At 38.3% G+C, this 22,390-nt stretch overlaps 1 protein-coding gene across 2 annotated transcripts in view; it reads right to left on the reverse strand.

Annotated features, from left to right (window-relative positions):
* The window catches only part of LOC136881173 (transforming growth factor beta regulator 1), a 97,273-nt gene that overhangs the window by 60,792 nt on the left and 14,091 nt on the right, over positions 1-22,390 (reverse strand). For both annotated transcript variants that reach the window (XM_067153839.2, XM_067153838.2), the window contains exon 2: positions 14,659-14,770. In XM_067153839.2, the coding sequence (XP_067009940.2) occupies positions 14,659-14,737 (79 nt within the window). In that variant the 5' untranslated portion in view covers positions 14,738-14,770. The remainder of the gene's footprint in view (positions 1-14,658; positions 14,771-22,390) is intronic.

Here is a 22,390-nt window from a genome sequence, read left to right on the forward strand (position 1 = left end):
ATCTCTCATGTTCTGTAGTGGGGAGGGCAACTACATTTTTGCTATAGAACAGAAATTCTACATGTGAAAGAGAAATAGATGGAAAAAACACTTCTGCCCTTTAATTTTATTCATACACGCTAATAATAATAATAATCATCATCATCATCATCATACAGTTTCAGCTACCGTATGCAGGTATTTCCATATGATAGGATTTAGGCTGCCTGCATGTCAATTAAGGCATGACGTTTTACTCTACGAGATGGCAAAGTTAACCAGATTCCTGTTGGGCAATCTGTGGCCGAGATTTAATTAATTTTGTTGGATAAACACCCACCAGAGATTATGTCGACAACATGGGACATTTTTACTTTCAAAATCTCACTAACACTGTTAGGTTAGAATCTGTGACCTTATCTGGAAGCCAACACCATCACCAATTCACAGAGGAAGCTATTCATTCAGGCTGATGCTGAGGGAGGGTGAACCAGTGCTAGTACAGTGCTAGGAAGTAGGAATGGAAAAAGGGAAGGTGAGAGACTGCTGATCACAATACAGTAAAAACTTGATAAAACGCTGTCCATGGGACCGACATGAATACCACATATTAAGCCACGAGAAACTAAGAAATATAATTACATAATTTGCATGTTTTCCACTGTAAAGGAGACTACACACTGATCACAGGGCTTGAAAAATCCTGGGCACCAAGTCACTATGGCGAGTGAAAATATCAGTCTGGTGCCTAGGTTTTTCTGACGTTCGTATGAGTTTTTGCGTGCCGGTAGATCTGCTTTTTATGTGGATAGATGGATTAAAACAAATTATAATACATTTGTTACCAGAAAAATTTCACAGTTTCAGATTTACCTTGAATGTCATATACAGTAGAGTCTCATTAATCCGAACTAATTAGGACCAGAGTCTGTTCGGATAACAAAATTTTCGGATTAACCGGAAAATATTATCTAATAATAATGTTATTGTTTTTACGTGCCGCTAACTACTTTTATGGTTTCCGGAGACGCCTAGGTGCCGGGATTTTCTCCCGCACGAGATCTTTTACGTGCCAGTAAATGTACTTACACGAGGCTGATGTATTTGAATACCTTCAAATACCACGGGACTGAGCCAGGATCGAACTTGCCAAGTTGGGGTCAAAAGGCCAGCGCCTCAACCGACTGAGGAAAATAGTTTCTACAATACAGTACATATTGTAATTTGAAATGTCCATTCTTTAGCAGTTACATTAATAAAATAATGTATAAAATTACAGTAGGATAGTTAAGAACCCGTAGAGGAGAAAACGATAATGAAAATGACGTTAGCGAGTGGATGGAAGCTAACTGTCATCAGTTACAAACACATCAAGAAATTGTAGCTATGGTGGAGAAAGAATCTGGAGTTGATGACGTTGAGCAACACTCCGCAGCTACGCCCACAGATGTGATGTTTATGAGACGCTGGTTTAACACTGCATCTTCGACTAGGTTCCAATCACTACGGCAAAAGAAACTAACAAACTTTGTAAAGATTAACGACCAGTGATTGATGGTTTATGATGTGTATTTATGTTTACATTAAGTTATTCTAGTAAAATATAACTAATAAAATGCAAGTAAATCTTCATTCTATAATACAGTATGTTCTTTCAATTCAATAAGGAGAATTTTTCTTTTAAAAATTGAATAATTCGGTTCGGATTAACGAGACTAATGTATTTAGTTCCATTGAACGAGTGTGCAATTACATGGTTAGAATAGAAGTACCATCTCTTCTTTTCAAGTACGGCTCCATGGCTAAATGGTCAGCATGCTGGCCTTTGGTCACAGGGGTCCCGGGTTCGATTCCCAGCAAGGTCGGGAATTTTAACCATAATTGGTTAATTTCGCTGACACAGGGGCTGGGTGTATATGTTGTATTCATCATCATTTCGTCCTCATCACGACGCGCAGGTCGCCTACGGGAGTCAAATCAAAAGACCGGCATCTGGTGAGCCGAACTTGTCCTCAGACACTCCCGACACTAAAAGCCATACGCCATTTCATTTTCTTCTTTTCAAGCTTGCAAGATAGAGCAAAACACCAAGAGGAAAGGTTTCTCAAAAGTGAAGATAACATTGAAGTGTGCACCAGGGTATTTGATCCTTTATCTGTTCAAACAGGAAGTACGGAATTTTGGAGAAAAGAAAATGGAAACATTGGCGCAGAATTTTAAGAATCAACTTTGTGGGTTCTAATGGACTTAATAAATAATCTGAGATCATCAATAGGTAGAATATCCTTAATAATTTCATGTTTATTAACATGAATAGCCCTTCATTAGAAAATTTTGATCCATCCAGAACAGTGTAAAATAAGTATTTCAGTGTTGAAACTATGACATGTGTATAAACATAAAACACACACTGCTACTTTGTAAAACTACACTTACCAGGTATATGCATAAGTTTTTACTGGTTTTTGTGGTAAAGAAAACACATAATTTTCAAGGGAAATTCATTTCTTGTTTATTCAAAATATTGGCCATCGGCTTCTCGACATTTCGCCTATTTTTCAGGTAAGTTATGAATACCACGCAAGAAAAACAGCTTGTCTTTTGCGGAAAACCATTCGTAGAGCCATTTTCAAACTTCCTCAAAATTGCTGAAGTGTTGGTCTGCAAGCACGTGTTCCATTGACGCGAAGAGGTGATAGATGGCGCCACGTCAGGGCAGTACGGCGGGTGCAGAAGGACGTCCCAGATTTACCAAGCGATTTCAAGGTGTCTTGACATTGTTCACAATGCAATTTTTCATATATTGGACAAACAGGACGCAGTTTTCATACCAGATATATTGAACATTTCAACGCGGCGTTAAAACACAAATTTTCTGCAATGAGTTCTCATATGAAGGAAACTGGACATTTTACAACAATAGAGCAAGATTTAGATATCATCAAAAAAGTAGATAAAGGTAAATTAATGACAGGGTTCAAGAACATCTACATCTATCTAGACCAATACCTCAATAAAAACCAGAATTTGAATGACATAATAGAAATCAAAAGTCCCTTATACGAACAAATTCTAAAATTATTACAGTACAAACATTAAATAAGAAAGAAAGTAGTATTTTTAAGTCCTTAATTCAACGTCCTTACAAACTCCCACTAAACCAACAAATATAACTCCCTCCTCATCCGCCCCTATCAATTCCCCTCCGCGCACAACAAGTAACCACAATGCTCCGCACACCCTTCCTTCCCCGACACGCCCCCGCCACAACTTTCGCATGGTTACAATACAAGAAGCAGGAGCGGCTGTCAGTCATCAACCTTACAACAGTCAAGGGGGTAAGTGATAAACATTCAACATGACCTTTTAAATTAAATTAACACTACTTGCAGTTCGACTTACATGTCTTCTTTTCATTGCAGTCAGTTTCAACATGCACTCTGCAATCCAGTTGCAGCACCCACACACCATCTATACTCCGTACGGCTCTACTTCTAAATTGACGTTTAGCAGATTTTGGCTCTGTCTGGTGGTTATGCACTGAAGCATAGACATCCAACCAATCCCAAGCTGCCATTCATATCGATTTATATCGGCAGAGCACGATCTCGAAACTTAGTTGCCAACTCTAATATTTACATTCGCCACGTGGTTAACCTATCTCGCTCAACGTGTATGCTATTCGGTACGGTTTGCTATCTTTTGCATTTTCCTTCAGTAATTAGTGTGTTATTCATATTGTTGGAGGGTTCTAGTGACTGAGATCAGTGGAGTGCTCCCTTTGTAGGTCATAACCTCATTTCTGTGCCAGCCGTTAGTGATGTGTTATTTCCTCATTCTCTTTTATTGTTAATAATATATTCTCTTTTAGATATTGTTAGAAAGTGTAGTTCTTGTGAATTTGTTTTCAATCCATATTCATTCGTTTTTCTGAGTACTGTATTGCAATTTAAAAGGGCTGTTTATCGTGGTTGTATTGCATCAGCTGTTCTCGCGGGCGTAGCGCGCTGGCAACAGAGGGAAGGCGATGCTCATTTGTTTTGCGAAACTTCAATTTAGAAGTAAGGCCGTGCGGAGTATAGTGTTATTGTTTGAATGTCACCTTTTGACCAACTCACAACAAGTGGCAGCATTGCAGCTTTAAACCAAGTGTGCTAACTAGCCCCTCTGATATATTCCACCTATATACGACTACGAGAGTGAAGTTCAATGCCGGTTACGACATTCTAAATCGCCAAATACAAATTATGATACGTCTTGTTTTTAAGTTAATCATATACAGGATTATACTCTTTAATGATGAACAGCTACAGAAGACACCAATTATTAATATATTGTTTTTCCATGACATAAAAGTTTTAAAGGATACTTACGTTGTTCTCAATTACAATCATAACAATGATTTTAACCAGATCAGATTTTCTAGGTACAAATTATAGTAAGTGTTATGTTTCAAATAATCTTTATTGAATAGTCTCGAACTGAAAGAAGTTTAGACATTTTAGACATTTAAGCTTAGATGAATCCAACATAATTGCCACTAAATTGTAAAATATTTTTATTCAATGTACTTAGAATTAGTTAAGTCACTATCACAGCCAAGCTATTAGTTTTATATGTTCTATAACCAATTGTAACAAGGATTAAGTCCTAACTATAAGTAATTACATGTATTGAATAGGTGGTTTGTTCAAATAAACATTTGTATTTTAAGAATTATATTGAATTTCAATGAAAATGATTACTTGTAATGTCGGGGAAGTACGGCGGGTGCAGAAGGACGTCCCAGATTTACCAAGCAATTTCAAGGTGTCTTTCACTGGTTTTGCTGTGCGAGATGGCGCATTGTCCTATAACAAAATCACTTTGCCATGTCTTCTGGCCCATTTCGGTCGTCTTTCGATCAATGTGTGATTTAAATTAATCATTTGTTGGTGATAGCGTTGTGCATTAACGGTTTTGCTGGTCTTCAAGAGTTCATAATACACAATGTACCGCTCTGGACCCACCAGACACAAAGCCCGGTCTTCTTGCCGTTTAAATTGTCGAAACCATGTCTCACATGTTCTAATCGACGGAGCGTGTTCACCATATGTTTCTATCAGCAAACTATGACTTTCCACAGCCTTTTTCTTTTGATTAAATAAGAAAAACAATGTGTGCCGCAATGTTCTTTTTCAGGCACAAACGTCAACATAATCACTGAACGATACAACACAGACACTGGTGTTTAGCGGACTCAACTTTAGTGTGTTGGTAGGTTAATGTCAGACGAACAAACTGACGTATGTGTCAAATTCATACGCTGCGTAGTGTTCACTGGCTGGCGCCATCTTTTAGTGAAACTGGAAAAAACTTATACATACACCTGGTATATTGATTGTCTTCATATAGTGTAGTCATTGAGGGATAACCTGTACACTAAGTTAGGTTTTTACTTTTTATACCAGTAACATGCAGGCCTAAGTAAACCTCACACTGTGTTTGTATTATTGTGGCACCCGGTTTTCAGAACTAGTGACTAGGCCAGAAGAAAATTTTTCGAGTCCTGTATTGATGTATCATTTTTTAAAAATAAATCAATCTTAAATAAAATACAGTACACCATATTGTACACACAGTGTTACATCCTCCTGGAATTGCAGCTACAGCGATTTAATCACAATTGCTTAATAATTTTCTTATAATGTAAATGACAGAATTCTTAACTACCATTCTCAGGAAGCAGTTCCTGCTTAAGATTATTGTTTTAATCATGCTCTTGCAAAATTTCTCATTTATCTCATAAGGAATGCGCTTTCTGTTTCATACAACAGAAAGGCAATTTTAGAACTGTCTAGGTCAGGGATGGCAAACATTTACCGACTATAGTCTTGTTTATTACTTTTTACTGTCTACTGTGCAATCAGTTATTTTTCTTTAAAATCATCATGAAACCCATCATCTGACTTCATTTAGTTATTATATTGCATTACATATAAATCCATTCAACAGAATGTTTCATGATTTTATTTTGCATCATTGAAAATGACATTTTAAAAACTGTAAAGACATACTTCTTTATTAAAGCGTAATGTTAAAATTTGCTGTGTTACTAGATTTTCCACCTATTACATATTAAAAAAGTTCATGATGATGAAGATGCTTGGCTTTGTATGAAATGAGTCCAAAGAAGTGACTGTGGGCTCTCAAAAAACACTGTTTCTGCAATGTACGACTGCTATCCTGAGACATGAATTAAGACTTTAGAGGTTCATATAGGTCAATAACTCTCGTAACTCCTGGCAATGACGACAACCATCTAGTTTTTAACACTACCTAGAACCTGCGAATGTAAAGACTGACCCCGTGGTCTTATTAAAAAACAAAGCCCAGCAAGTGTACTTGGAATTCAATTTTTTAAAAGCTTCTGTCATCTTTTATCTTGTTATCTTAAAAACAAAAGTAAAATGGGTTAACACTTTCTCTTAAAAAAAAAAAGGAGCATGCGCACAGGATTTAGAATTACATTACCTATACAATGATTATAATAAATGCATTTCCTTCATAACTCTACTGGTCAGATAGGAAATAACATCTTTACATGTTAAAAGACTGGAGCATGTGGCCTAGAGTGCTCCCACATCGAGTGTGGTGCAGCTGAGTGGTCTAGGGTGAAAAGTGGTACAGTATTTGTATCCATTTGTGGTGCATAGGACCTGGAGTGCTCCCACGTCAAGTGGTTCAGAGTGAAAACTGGTGTTTGTATCCATTTGTGGTACAAGTCCAACAATTATTGTACCGGTACTTATTCATTAGTGTTGGATCGACTGGTGAACAAAACGTTCATTTGAACGACTCAAAATAAAGAATTGTGTGAATCAATTTGCGGTAAGAATGATTTGTCGTTCAAATGAATCGTGGAATTTGGAGTCTCACGAGTAAGAATGAATCGTCGTTCGTGAATCGTTGAATTTGGAGTTGTCTGTGGTTGTAGCCAACTCGGCATGAAGCATTTCTGCACACTTACCTCGGTAGAAGCGAGTCCTTCTCTGCACATCAGGGCCAATAATAAGGAATAAAATTATATCCATTACTACAAAGAACTTTACCACTACGGCCCCGAGCTGACTTTAAATTCTGAAGCATTCAATATATTATACTATTTAAGGAATGCATATCAAAGTTTTAACAAATCTTTCATCAAGAGATACAAATCAAGTGTGCTATTTACAACAATTGATCATTTAAGATTTTATAAAGCATAACTGTTTTTTTTCCACGAATATCATCAAGAGTAAAATGGACATTTAACTGTTTTATCTATCATATGACTTACAATTTTAACAAAATTTCAAAGACCTTATTTTAAATGTCATAAACATACATCAACATTTTAATGGGTTTTTCCAATTTTAATGCCAACGGCCGTAGCCGTGTTGAAACACCGGATCCCGTGAGATCTCCGAAGTTAAGCAACATTGGGCGTGGTCAGGAGTTGGGCGGGTTGCCACGCGCTGTTGGTGGCCACCCTACCGCACGTAAACTCCGGCTCAGGAACACCTCTGCGGAGGTTCGGACCTGCCTTCGGGCAGAATAACCCTTACCTTCCAATTTTAATAATATGTATTTTGTATTTCTGATATATTAATGTTAATTTATTATTAGCTGATATGTCCCTTAGGGGACGAAACGTGTACTAAATATAATAAATTATATATTGTATTGAATAGGCGGACCGCTTAGTTATAATATTTAAGTTTATCTTGAATATTCACTAGTTGATTATAGTCAATACAGGATTAGTATTACTTGAAATGAAGCTGTTAAAGCTTATCACTTGTAACATAAATTCTATATTTTCGCTTCAGAGACTTTCGCGGCTGGAGGTAATGTTGTCAATCAAAGTTGAATTCCAGGTTGCTATTCGTCATCATTCCAGATGACTTAATCACGAGCATTAATTATACAGATGGTAATAAGTTTGATTTCCTGAGCCTCTATGGTTCAGGCGGCAGTGCGCTGGCCTCTCACCACTGGATACCGTGGTTCAAATCCCGGTCACTCCATGCGAGATTTGTGCTGGACAAAGCGGAGGCAGGACAGGTTTCTCTCTGGGTACTCCGGTTTTCCCTGTCATCTTTCATTCCAGCAACACTCTCCAATATCATTTCATTCCATCTGTCAAGTCATTAATCATTGCCCCAGTAGAGTGCAACAGCCCTCGGCAGCCGGCACAATTCCTATCCTCCCCGCAAGTTGGGGCTTCATTCATCCCATCCGTGACGCAGTCATTGACTGGAAAACACATTTTCATTTTCAAAATAAGTTTCATTACCTAATATTTTGTACGGTTACAAAGTACTGATAAAGATGTTGATTTCCATAGGGAACCTGAAATATTTGTCCCGAATGGGTAAATTTATAATACCAATATAGTTGGTCCGTTATTGGTCATTATAAATTTTCCAGCTAATTCATTACTGTTTGCCAGCATTTCGCCCCAGCGTGCTAAGTTGGGCTCATCACTTGGTAAATAGCACACCCACCAAGACGCATGGCTAGTGCATACTGTGGAGGCCACTGTGTAGGCTACTTGGAGCTGCCGGCATTGCCAATGCACTATGAGAGACTTTGTCTCATTACCAAAAATTGATGCCTGCCTGGCCATATGGGAATCAACATCTTCATCATCCGATGGCCAGATGATCAGATGTTAAAGATGATAACGACAAAGTCTCTCATAGTGCATTGGCAATGCCAGCGGCTCTAAGTAGCCTACGCAGTGGCCCCCACGGTATGCACTAGCCATGCGTCTTGGTGGGTGTGCTATTTACCAACTGACGGGCCCAACTTAGCACACTGGAGCGAAACGCTGGCAACCAGGAATGAGTTAGCTGGAAAATGTATAATGTCCAATAACGGGCCAAATATATTGGTATTATAAATTTACTCATTCGGGACAAGTATTTCAGGTTCCCTATGGGAAAAAACATCTTTATCATCTGATGGCAAGGCAGGCATCAATTTTTGGTAATGAGACAAAGTCTCTCATAGTGCATTGACACTGCCGGTGGCTCCAAGTAGCCTACGCAGTGGCCTCCACGGTATGCACCAGCCGTACGTCTTGGTGGGTGTGCTATTTACCAACTGATAAACCCAACTTGGCACAATGGGCCGAAACGCTGGCAACCAGGAATGAGTTAGCTGGAAAATTTATAATGTCCAATAACGGACCAACTATATTGGTACAAAGTACTGCATTAGAAAAGAAAGAAAATGTTAATATAACTGTATAATAGTGCTTGACTGAGATGGACGAATCGCCAATTAGAGGGTACAGAAGGAAACAGGCAGAAGAGTGTAACAGTAAAATAGAAACAATGATGTATGAAAACAATGAGTAGTACTCGTACCTTATGTTGGAGGATTTAGTAGACACATGATGCAAAATATATGCTCGGAATTTCACTTGAGCTTATAAATTATGAGTGAGGAACACTATCTTCGATAATTTTGTGGACGTAAGGTGTTGTCTCAACTCAGTTAAAGTATTTACAAGTCTGGAAAATATATGCTCACACGGAACAGAACTACCGACAAAACACAGCTGTCTTAACATCAGCTGGTGCAGCCTTGGATATCTGTTTCTTGCCACCACCTAAAGGGATCCGCCTTCCTTACCAGAAATGGTTCATCAACATACTTATCATATCTATTAACGGGGCTTGTAAAATGTTTAACACTGGAGTCAAACTCTCCCCACAATAAATCTTCGTCCAAGTCCCCTAGATGTTGTTGCTCCTCCGATTCCCTTGGTACCTCACCGGAGGAAATTCTCACAGATGCAGCTTTCCGGACAGACGATTGATTTACCTTATTGTACACTGCAGAAGGAAAGTTTGCTTCTTTAACCTGGGATTGAGCAAGATGGCTTCAGCTAAAATTGTCATTAATATAAGCAAGTAATTCAAACTGAAGAATACCAGGGACACATGCCCTTATGCTTGTACCTCTAACGTCTATGACATCATCCATTCGCGCCGTATGTTGTATGTTTACATCATTTTCGATTCCCTTGATGATGGCATAAATACTGGAATATACTTTGATGATGTAACATTATGCCACGTGCCGATGATTCCCATCCCATTCCTCAGTTTTAGGCCTATTTACTATCCGTGACCTCACGAAACATCAAAATACGTGAGCTACACATTTATCATTGCTTTGTATATCCTGCTCATTTATAATTTTTGGTAAAATCCAGTATTAAAAATTACATTGCTTGACAAAATTCAATAAATGAATTTCAATTAGAGATTCAGCATACTTTAATGTTGCTGCTGATATTTTGTATGTACACAGAGTAGCGACTAGTGAAGAAACCTTTCACGCATCTATGGGTCTTTGGAATAGTTCTCCGTACAGCTTGAACGAGTCGCGAAAGAACTGGAAAAGAATCGTGAACGAATCATAAGAATCTATTCGTAATGAATGGTTATTTCGATTCTTGAAAAAGAATCGTATTGCCCAACTCTATTTTGCATACTACAGTATGAGAGAAGCTCTCTTCACGTACAAGGCAGGGGAAAACAAAAGAGAATGAAGAGTAAGCCAAAGGAAATGTGTGTCTGGGAACCTGCCTGATCTGTTAGAAGTAAAAGTAATGTTCCTGGGCTACAAGCTAATTGATGTATAGGCCGAGAAGAGAGATGAAAGTCACAGAAAAGATGATCAGAGGCAAGTTCCAATATTGTAACCAATAAAGTTAAAAATTGTAATTTCAACAAGGGCAGAGACACAGGAACTGTTAATAATTCTACATGCTGTACATAAAATTCAAGGTCTCTTCCTGCCTGTCTACCTATCTGTGTGCTATCATAACTCAAGAACCGCTGCACAGACTTTTACGTGGTTTTCACCGTTTGCTTATAAGATCTCCCGAGGAAAGTTTTCGTCTATTACATATTGGACTGTCATGAAAGGAATCCTTGAAGCAGTAATAGCTTCTGCAAAACAACTCTAAGAAAATGACACAATGTGAACACTCCCTCTGCTTACGGTGCTTACTCCATTACAGATATCCAAAAACTACACAAGTAAGAACTGTAGGTTATAAAAAGTACTGTACCACAAAAAAGTCTGTGTGACCTTATAGGCCCACCTATCTTTAACCGGTCGTCATGCCTTCACTCGTGTGAAACAAATTAGTTTGTGAATCTATGTTTTATAGAAATGACAGGGACAATTGTTTCCATGCACGTGGAGACAAAGTCTGAAGATAACTTTAATAAACTGCAAATAATATCCTTCCAAGTTTTATATGTTTGGAAAAGGAATAATTTGTCATTAAAAAATGGACAAACTACTGTATTTACCCAACTGTCAGCTATCACTTTACTTTTTTCTCGGTTCAAAATATGCTCCTCAGCTTAGAAGCGGTATCGTTAACAAGGCCGGTTAAGCAGAGAACACCCTTTATTGACACAAGAAAAAGTTACCAAAAAAATTGCCAGAATCTGCCTTAAGTAATTTTTGCTGCTATAGAAATTCAGTGTTGCCAAATCAGTCGATTATTTCTCTAGTTGTAGTGGATTTTAATTAAGAAAGAAATGTAAATTTTACGTTGCTCATGTCAGGATTTAGTAGATATTTTCGTTATTCACATCATGAGAAAATATCTTTACATGAAAAGCATAAATTTAGCACAATACAATTAGCTTTCGTCCGCCTCTGTGGTGTAGTGGTTTGTGTGATTAGCTGTCACCCTCGGAGACCTGGGTTCAATTCCTGGCTCTGCCAAAACATTTGAAAATTGGTACAGGGACTGCAACAGGGTTCGCTCAACCTTGGGAGGTCAATTAAGTAAAAGGGGGTTCAATTCCCTCCTCAGCCATCCTTGAAGTGGTTTCCAATAGTTTCCCACTTCTCCTCCAGATAAATGCCGGGATGGTTCCTAACTTAAGGCCACGGCCGCTTCCTTCCCTCTTCCTTCCAATCTTCCCATCCCCCAACAAGGCCCTGTTCAGAATAGCAGGTGAGGGCGCCTGAGCGAGGTACTAGTCCTCCTCCTCAGTTGTATCCCTCGATCTAAATAATATTTTTTAAAAGTCTTACACTCCAGAACACTACCCTTGAAGTGGTAGAGGTTAGATCCCGCAATGTGTCAGAGGGAAAACCAACCCTTAAGGTAAATGGATTAAGAAACAAAGACAATTTTATTAGCTTTTAGCAACCATACATGAATTTGCATTACACAACTGGTACGGATATTACATTGTGTTTTCTGCAAATTTTGTATCCACTGTTGAATATGATAGACAAAAAAGTTGAGTTATATGAAGTGCGAGTTTTAGCTGTTTCATTATGAAGCACTGTCATTACAGTGTCGATATTAAAAGGAAAGTGATTTGTTTTGTTGAGGAGATATTGAATCTTGCTATGCAGCGGCAATATGGGATTGATGAAAGTAACAACAGATGGTGGAAAAAAGCATAGGGAGCAACTATTTGCACGTTTCAGCCAGGAAAAAACATTTGATGGGCCAAAACACAGTCACCACCATGCAGTGGAAGTGGTGTTAAAACGATTTCTTGAAGCAGCAGCATCCAAAATGCCTACCAGTGAATGCAGACATTATTCAAATTTAGGCTCTCAAAATTGCTCAAGAATAAAAAATTAATTTTAAAACAAGTCACCATTGGGTTCAAACTTCACATGAAGTGCTGGGGAATTTCAATTGGCAAGAGCATATCAATTGCGCAGAAGTTGCCAGAAAATTAGAAAAAGAAACTGATACAATTTTAGCACTTCATAATAAGGCTGTGTTTGAAAATAACTACAGTATCTTCTCGGACAGATAGAAAATGTTGACCAATCTCCCAATGTGTTTTGATATGCCTGCAAATTATGTGATACAAGAAAAAGGGACGAAGGAAGTGGAAATCATGTCAACAAGGGGTGAAAAGCAACGCATTTCAGGTATACTTGCATGAACTGCCGACAGATAACAACCGTCTCGTTTCATTGTACTGTGTTTAAATGTAAGACAATGCCAAAGTTGGAAACATTTCCAAAAATTGCCATTATACACAGCAGCAAAAGTGGGTGGTTTACCAAAAACATAATAAGGAATGTGTTTGGTTCGTGTGACAACATCGCTCAAGTGCTTTGCTGGGATTTCCTAGTCTCCTGGTCTTCGAATCTTATGCAGACTATACAACAGAGGCGCTAAAGAGACAGTTAAAGGACGCTGATATGGACTTGGCTGTCATTCCAGAAAGGATGATTTCCATTCTTCAACCCCTTGAAGTGTGCATCAACCAAAAATTAGTAGAAAGTACACCATGGAGAATAAAACGCTGAAGCCTACAGGTCATGTGAAATGGATTAGTCTATCGCAAGTGAGTACCTGGATTGACAAAGCGTGGAAGAGTACAAATAATAATATGTATTAAATAGTTTTTTGTGTTAGTATTGACAAGCAGTGGAAATGAAGTTCTTTAGAACTATGATTCAGAAAACGAGGAGAGACAAAATAAGAAACGATGAGATACACCATCTTGTCCAAGTGAAAAGAATCCCTCAGTGAGATCTGTGTCAAAGCCAGGCCGAAATGTTTTGATCATCTCAAAAGAATGGACCCGCAAACAACAGCTAGAGTATGGTTTGAGAAAGAAATTGAAGACAAAAGATCAAGAGGTCATCCAAAGAAGAGATGGATCGATCAAATTAGAAATGATCTAAGTGAACGAGGTCTGGATTTGCAGCAGGTTATGCAAGATAACCCCTGCATGGACAGAAATAAATGGAGAGCGCTCATTCACCACACCCGAGAAACTGGAGCTGGTTCAAGACGATGTTGATTGACAAGGTGGATCATATTATCTCCTGCTTTTTTCAGTGTTATGAGATTGTCAGTGGAAGAGTATCTCAAGAAAAATTGTCAATCATGATTAAATAGCATTCAATAACAGAAGTGCCTGATGGCACAGAAGATGACACTCTGTGCCAAGACCAAAGAAATAAGGGATGACAAATCTGAATCATCTGATGGTCATGACCGACTAAACAACTAAATGGCAGAAAGTTCCTTTTGTTTTGTATGCTTCATTAATAAAATTCAACGTTTTAAAAATTATTCATTTTTGATTTCAGAAGTTGGAATGTGGTGTGGCTGGTGGTGGTCAGCTTGCAATCAGTGTCCAACTTATAACTGAACAAGTATGGTATAAAAAAAAATAAAATTAAAAAAAGCTGCCTATTTTTTTACATGAGTCATCTTGAGAAGTATAACCTCTGACAGTCAAAGTTTACCCAAGGTTTTCTCAAACACATTTTACTGCAACAGCTAAAACTGGTACACCTTTATGTTCCTCTTAGTGTAATTAGTGTCTGTCAGGTCATCAGCCCAGAGACTGGTTGGATCCTCAAATAGCACCACTAAAGACCACATGCAGTTATAAGGAAACCGCAACAACCTACGGTAGGGCCAAAATAAGGCATGCTAGGCAAGATGAGGAGTGAGGTATATAATTATTAATTACCTGAAAAAAGAAAAGGATCCAAAAAGGAAAAATCAGCAATGAAACTCATAAATAAGGCAACAAGAAAACCACACAACTATACTATTATTATTATTATTATTATCATTATTCTACACAACTAAAGAGAGCCTATGCTAAAAATAATTATTACCTGCAGCTGCTTGGAGTTGATAGAGCTTCTTCAACAAGAACCTCCTCTCTTCCTTCACAATTACAATCTTCTCTTGCATCTGAACCACTTGATCACAGAGGGCAGCATTTTCCTGCAAGAATGTGAATAACGAACTTTATCGACATGTTCCTTTGTTGAATCCACCCTCTCCTGAATGCAAGCTAACAGCTACACAGCCCAAACCTCGCAACCAATACGCTCGGTATTCGTTCGAGATCAAGCTTGATTTCTGCAGTCAACATATCAGCGCAGAGGAAGGTCCAGGAATTTAATGGTGCACATCTACTGTTACCAACAAGGATGAAACAAAACAAGTGACAGGTTCGAATCCTGGTAGACATCAGTTGTAATGGCAATGGCATTTAACACTCTTGGGGTGGTTTAAACGTAGCTTCTTGGTAGTGTATAAAGCAGCAGACTTACCTAATGAGGTATTCTGGGACATCATGTAGTACAAAACCAAAAGCTTTCTTAAGGTCCCGAAAAGCACAAAGAACAGGGCTCCTCAACAGAAGCTATGGTATGTAGCATAGATCATTATATTGCAATTTTCAACCAATCCAGCTTAAGGTTTTGGTTGTTTTGATAATTGTGCGAATCTGTTAGTTGCAAACACATTCAACAACCTTGGTTGTATGGCTCAGCCGCTGGATTTGGGGTAAACTTATCACACTTGTTGGGACTTCCCCTTTCATCTTCATTGGGGTGATTGCATGAACGGGATTGTAAATAAAGGGTACATATCTCTGCACATTTAGGCGTTGCAGTAAGGATGTAAAGGAAAGGGCATATAAGTCTCTGGTAAGACCTCAAATACCAGGCAAATGCTGGGGCTGTACCTTAATTAAGGCCACGGCCGCTTCCTTCCAACTCCTAGGCCTTTCCTATCCCATCGTCGCCATAAGACCTATCTGTGTCGGTGCGACGTAAAGCCCCTAGCACACACACAAGACCTCAAATAGAGTATGGTTCCAGTGTATAGGACCCTCTCCAGGATTAGTTGATTCGAGAACTGGAAACAATCTACAGAAAAGCAGCTTGATTTGTTCAGGGTGATTTCCGACAAAAGAGTAACGTTACAAAAATGTTGCGAAGTCTGGGCTGGGAAGATTTGGGAGAAAGGACACAAGCTGCTCGACTTAGTGGTATGGAATTAATTAATTGTTACAATTCTTGTTTTATTTTTCACCTAATTCAATACATAAAAAGGTTTATTGTATCTAGAAGGACATTTTATTACAATACAACACTAACAAGGACACGTTTCGCTCGTTATGTCGGGCATCTTCAGCCTCATTTGAACAAATATCTAAAGGTTAAGTCTTTACATTGAACTTTCATATAAACAATTTGATCATTAAAATTATTTTACACCAATAAAATATTACCACTAGTTAACAATAATTAAAAAGAATTAACAAATTAAAATATAGCTGTGATGGACTAGACATTGATTACAATTTACTGATGTCCAAGTTATAGTAATGTTCTAAACATCTGTAAGATCTGGCTAAAAATCTTGTTAGTTCCCAGTTTGTACTAACACTATTTAGTGTTAAGTTATTTTTGTAAGTTTAAATGTCCTATTTGAATTGAATGATGTTAGCGGATTAAACTTGCAATGTTTATCTCCTTCATTGTACTTTCAGTTTAGTTGAGAAACCGCTACATTATTAAATTATGTAATTAGTGGTATGTTCCAAGCTGTCAGTGGAGAGATCATGTAGAATGACATTAGAAGATGAATAAGTTTCAGTGGTGTTTTTAAAAGTAGGAAAGATCACAATATGATGATAACCGGCCGAATTGGCCATGCGGTTAGGGGTGCACGTCTGTGAGCTTGCATCCGGGAGATAGTGGGTTCGAATCCCGATGTCGGCAGCCCTTAAGATGGTTTTCTGTGGTTTCCCATTTTTACACCAGGCAAATACTGGGGCTGTACCTTAATTAAGGCCATGGCCGCTTCCTTCCAACTCCTAGGCCTTTCCTATCCCATTGTCGCTATAAGACCTATCTGTGTTGGTGCGACGTAAAGCCACTAGCTAGCTGCTGTTGTATTTCCTCCTCATCTTCTTCCCAGATCACATCATCTGCAAATATCATTACATTCATTCTTTTCCCTCTATAATCTGCACTTGCTGCCTTTATGATGTCATCTATCACCATTATGAGCAGTAAAGGTGACAATGCACTCCCTTGTTTTAGCCCATTGTCAATTCCAAACCATTCTGTTCTACCCACCGTTTTTCCACACAGCTGTAACAGTTCCCATACTGCTTTTATCATTCTTATTAGTTCCTTGCCAATGTCGCTGTACGTCAGGCTTTCCCAAACTTTTGATGTGGGCATGCTGTCATATGCCTTTCTGAATCCAAATTATTCTCTTATAACTGGCTTTCCACCTTTTCTCTAATTCTTCTTTCCATTATCTTGGCAACATGGGAGAGGATGGTGATTCCTCAGTAGTTACTGCACATCTTATATCCTTTCTTGAATATTGGTATTATAATCCTCTTTTCCCAATCCTTGGGCACTTGTTTCTCTCTGCACACACACTTGAGTATATTATAAGTCCACTGCAGTCCCACTGATCCTGCAGCCTTGATAATTTCTATGGCTATTTCATCAATTTCCACAGATTTTCTCATCTTCATCTTTTAACTCCCCATTCCATCTCCGTCATTGTAATGCCTGATTCCTTTTCTGTTACTTCTTCTATTCCTACTGCCTGAATACCTTCTCCATAAGGTAAATGTACCATCAAATCTTCCACTACCAGAGCCTTGCCCTTCCCATTCCACCCCTCCTGCTCCTGATACACCCTTCAGCAATTTATCAAATGACACTGAACTATACACTCTCGTGTAAAATGATGTACCCATATCGAAAGGAGTAATAAACTGAAGATATTTACTCCACAACATGCTCTATTATTTTGTTTCGCTCACCTCAATGTTACAAATAGTTTTTTCCTCTGGGGCTATGCTTTTCTGAAAATTTGTGTCTTGTTTTGTAATCTCATTCCCAATCAAACTTAATAAAAGGTCGAAAGTTGCAGGGATTATCTGGTCTAATTAAGAAACTTACCTTCACAGTTCCATAATTAATTTACCAAGGACACTAGCCTCTTACTTTTAATTCTTTTAACATTTAAAAGATGAACCCAAAATTTTCATGGTGGTTTTCAATTAAAGAGCAGTCACTGTCACATCACTGGTATGCATTTATCTACACATCTCTGAAACTTAAAGTGATTTTTACATTGGCCACCTATATGAAACCTACCATTCGAGTTGGCCGTGCGGTTAGGGGTGCACAGCTGTGAGCTTGCATCCGGGAGGTAGTGTGTTCTGATGCAACTGTAATGGACTAGTATAACCTGGAAACAATATTCTCTAATCCATGGGTAAATGATGCCTTTGCTGGCAGGACCTATGTTTACAGGGCACTATGTCTTCTGGTATAGGCTAGAGAAATTTTGTTACTTTCACACATCTGTCTCTGTCTTATCCTTGGCTTTGACAATATGAAAGTGACTGAGGTATGAGGGATGCTAGTAATGCCAATCATTATGCAGCCAGTCCCTGCTATGAATGGTGTGAAAATGTTGCTCATAGGGTCGGTTGGTGTATGCATTTCAGTGGGCTTGGCAGACTGATATGTAATAGCAACTCTGGCTCGGTGAGGAAAGCAACGGGAAACTACCTCACTCCTCTTTTCCCTAGTACGCCTCTTCAGTGATGCCTAGGCCATCTATGACAGCTGATGCCAGAGCTGTTGAGGATCCCACCAGCGGCATCGCTGACGGACTGAACATACATACATGGGTAAATAATGGAAATATCGAGCTCGATTTATTATTATTATTATTATTATTATTATTATTACTACTACTTGTGAGGTATGGCTATGAAGTTGTTTACATCTATTAGTATTAGTGTTATTATTTACGTAGTTGTGTACAAACTTTATTTGGTATAAATAACGATCGTATTATCTGTGAGGTTATGTCATGAAACATCTGCTGTATGTATATTAATATGAGTTTATTTAGTGCAAGAACACATAATTAATAGTATATAATTTATTATTAGCTATATATATGTATAAATCCACTGCAATATTGTGCAACACACTGTAATAGTCTAGAACAACGCAATGTGCGACTGGAATTGTTTAGAAAATTCCTTACATTGTAAACAGACTATTGGAGACTCTTGAAATTACGAGAAAACATGTTGTGTCATATTCATCTGGAAGCCAGGTCAGCCAATGTACATAAAGAGGCAGCCTTGAGAGTTGAGTTGAGTTGAGTTGTTTCAACAAGAGTTGTGAGTGCAGGTCTTTGGCAGAGTATGTGAATTCATGTGGTAGTACGTTGACATGCTATTGTGGCAGTCTTCTTCTTCTTCTTCGTCCCCTTCGTCATAGTAGTGTTTTGTTTCAAGATGGCAGTCTATTAGTGCATGTGTGTAGAATATGTGTAAATAACTTGTAAATAAAACAGTGTACACAACTGACAGCATTTTGTGTGCATCTTTGTGGCTATAGCAGTTCGAACTTACAGTCGGCAGCCGTGAAGATGGTTTTTCCTGGTTTCCCATTTTCAAACCAAGCTGTACCTTAATTAAGGCTACAGCCGCTTCCTTCCCACTCCTAGGCCTTTCCTATCCCATCGTCACCATAAGACCTATCTATGTCAGTGTGATATCAAGCCAATTGTATATATAAAAAAATTTAAAAAAATAAAAAATCCTTGCAGAACTCTACACTGTTAGATGTTAGTACAGTAGTGAAATGGCAGTAAGGACAGTTCTCTCATCTTATGTGATTCTGTATCACATCAGGTACCTGCCTGTAACATCCTGGTTTCTTGGAAAGTTTAGTTGAAGACGTAGATAAATTACATGATGGAAGAAAGCAGTGATTTAAAATAGATGTGATGACACTTCTGAACCGCTATCTGAAGGAGCCAGAGCTGCCATCTACACCCTCTTCTCCAGACGACTGCCTGAGTTTCCTGCAGCGTGTGAGCAGAGTTGTTTGAAACTCCCGAAACATTTTGCCTGAGGCGGTCTCAAGCTGTTGGTTTCATGCAGTGTGCAGTGTACCCCAAGACGTTAGATCTTGCTTGATTAGGATTGTTTACTGTGCCACAGTTGGCAATCTGAGTTGAATTCTAGCAGTGACACCAAACTATACCAAATTATTTTCTTTTTTACAATTTGCTTTACGTCACACCAACACAGATAGCCACATTTTGTTAGGTGTATGCTTCAAAGAAACCAATGTGTTGCCCATAACCTTCAGATGGTAGCATTTCCTACGTACCGTACCAGCAACAAACGAGCATAATGCTGTGCTATATGCAGGCGCCTGCACCTAGACTGCACCAGTTGTACAGGGTGGGCCAGAAGTCACGATCATAAAGTATTTCAAGTAACTTAACCTATAGTTTCGCAGTAACATGGATCTGGAAATGTGTTTAAGGTTGAGAATGATGTTCATCCCTGCCCATAGTACGTCTTTCTTCTTGTAGATGTCACTCAAATTGCTACAATGCAGGCGATAATTGCTATGCGTCACTCCAAGTAAAGGCATGTGATCGTGTTCTGTTTTGCTTGTGATTCTGGTTCTGGCAACTGCTACCAAAGTGACATTTGTGTTATAATGGAGGATATAAGCATATTAAGAACGTCTTGTTCTTAGCATATGGGTGCATGAAAAGGAATTAACAGGTGAGACATATGATGAAATTAGGGAAAACTATTTTAATCATTTCAATAAAGAAGCCCCAAAGGAGGCTAATCTTCAGAAACTGGAAAGAAAGACCTTTGCAAGTGGGTCTGTTTTAGATGCACCATGCAGTGGAAGACCCAAGAAATATGACAACGATAATGAAGTCACAGAACGCCTAAATGCATCATACTTTGTTCAGCAGCAAAATCAACAAGGAAGCGGTCTTGTAGGATGCTAATTAATTTATTATTTCACCACCTATTTAATACATTACAATACATTATACATTATTTAACCACCTATTCAATACATTACATTCATACATTACATTATACATTATAATGTATTGAATAGGTGGTTAAATAATAAATGAATCAGCATCCTACAAATATAGTATCTTCAATACGGAACCATAATGATATTTATCACTTCCAAGGAAGCGGTCGGTGAGATGGACATTCCCAGAACCTCCATGCGTCGTTGGATGAAGAATTAAAGTTACCATTCATTTCGACCCGGCATCATCAATGGGTTAAGTGATCATGATATGAATATGCGGCGTGATTTGTGCGAGCCTGCACTGAGCAAGTAGAAGCACTTGGCAGTGAATCCAACTATGCAGCAAGAATGATGGTCAGTGTACCGAGAGTGTTTGAAATTTGTAAGAACATTCATTTCTGTCTTATTCCATTCTTGCATGTATTTTTTGTTTTGTTAAATACAATTGTTTGCCTTTCATGTGGCTTCTTGTTTCAATACAATAACATTAAACATTTTCGGTCATGACTTCTGGCCCACCCTGTACAATCAAAATAACATTGGTACAGTTTCTCTGTAGCACTTACTCGTTACATGTTGCAGATGAATTTCTTCTCGTACTAGGATCAGTGGTAGAAGGGCATTCACAGTGTGGAAATAAAGGCTAAGTTGCAAATGATCTCTACAAATGATACTGTGCATTTGAATTGGATTCAGTGGTAGGGTCATGTGAGGTGAAAGAGGAAAATAGATTACGTAGGAGAATAATACTCAGCCATGGAGGTTAGGCAACGGTTAGACTTGTTTTTTAATTATTTAATGGTAACAGATGTGGAACTAAATGTGGCGAGAGATCTGGTTGTAAATACACGATTGTGGAAGTGCTTAGTTCTTTACAGAGGCTTGCAGACTGAACCCTGAAAGTCTACAATGATGACTGTATGACCATCTTTCAAAAGAGAACACCTGAAAGAAATATGCAGCGAGGATTTTTCTATGACACCTGTTACTAACCTGCAGTGAGCTGAATATTGGAAGGGCATATTTTGGTACAGCCGTATGTGAAGATGGACAAAAGAGTTCATACTGGTAATATACATGCTGAATCTTTAATAAATAAATAGGGTGTAAAAAAAAAAAAAAAAAAAAAAAAAGCTTCTAACGTTCATTTGCATTAAAATTTGGTCTAAAATGTTGAAACACTTATCCAGTCATTTTGAGAAATCTCATCTGATTATCTCTTTTACACCCACTAATTACTTTTATAGCTTTGGGAGAATCTCATCTTCATTGAAGAACTAAATTGTTAACCTTTTCATACATGCTAAAAAACTGTGTATTCCTTTTTCTCTACATGGTAGAAGTACTTATTATTTAATATACCAGTAATTAATGTCCTTTCTGTTCACTTCTTATAGAAAAAAGGAAAGAAATTCAGGCCACATATTCAGGTGGGTTCAAACCCACCACTGGCAGTGCTGAAGATGATTTCCCATGGTTTCCCACTTTTAAACCAAGCCAGGGTCATCATTTCCTTCCCATCCTACCCTGTCCTATCCCACTGTTGCCGTAAGAGTTTGTGCAACATAAAACCAATTTAAAAAATGAAGAAAACCTTGTAGAAATCCTGTAGAAAGTTGAACAGATTTCCTGTCCGATTGTACATATCATGCCTGTCTGCTGCAAAGCAAGCATGGCAAACAGAATTGGCTTT

This window comes from Anabrus simplex, chromosome 9, assembly GCF_040414725.1.
Source record: "Anabrus simplex isolate iqAnaSimp1 chromosome 9, ASM4041472v1, whole genome shotgun sequence".
In the NCBI taxonomy this organism is placed as follows: domain Eukaryota; kingdom Metazoa; phylum Arthropoda; class Insecta; order Orthoptera; family Tettigoniidae; genus Anabrus; species Anabrus simplex.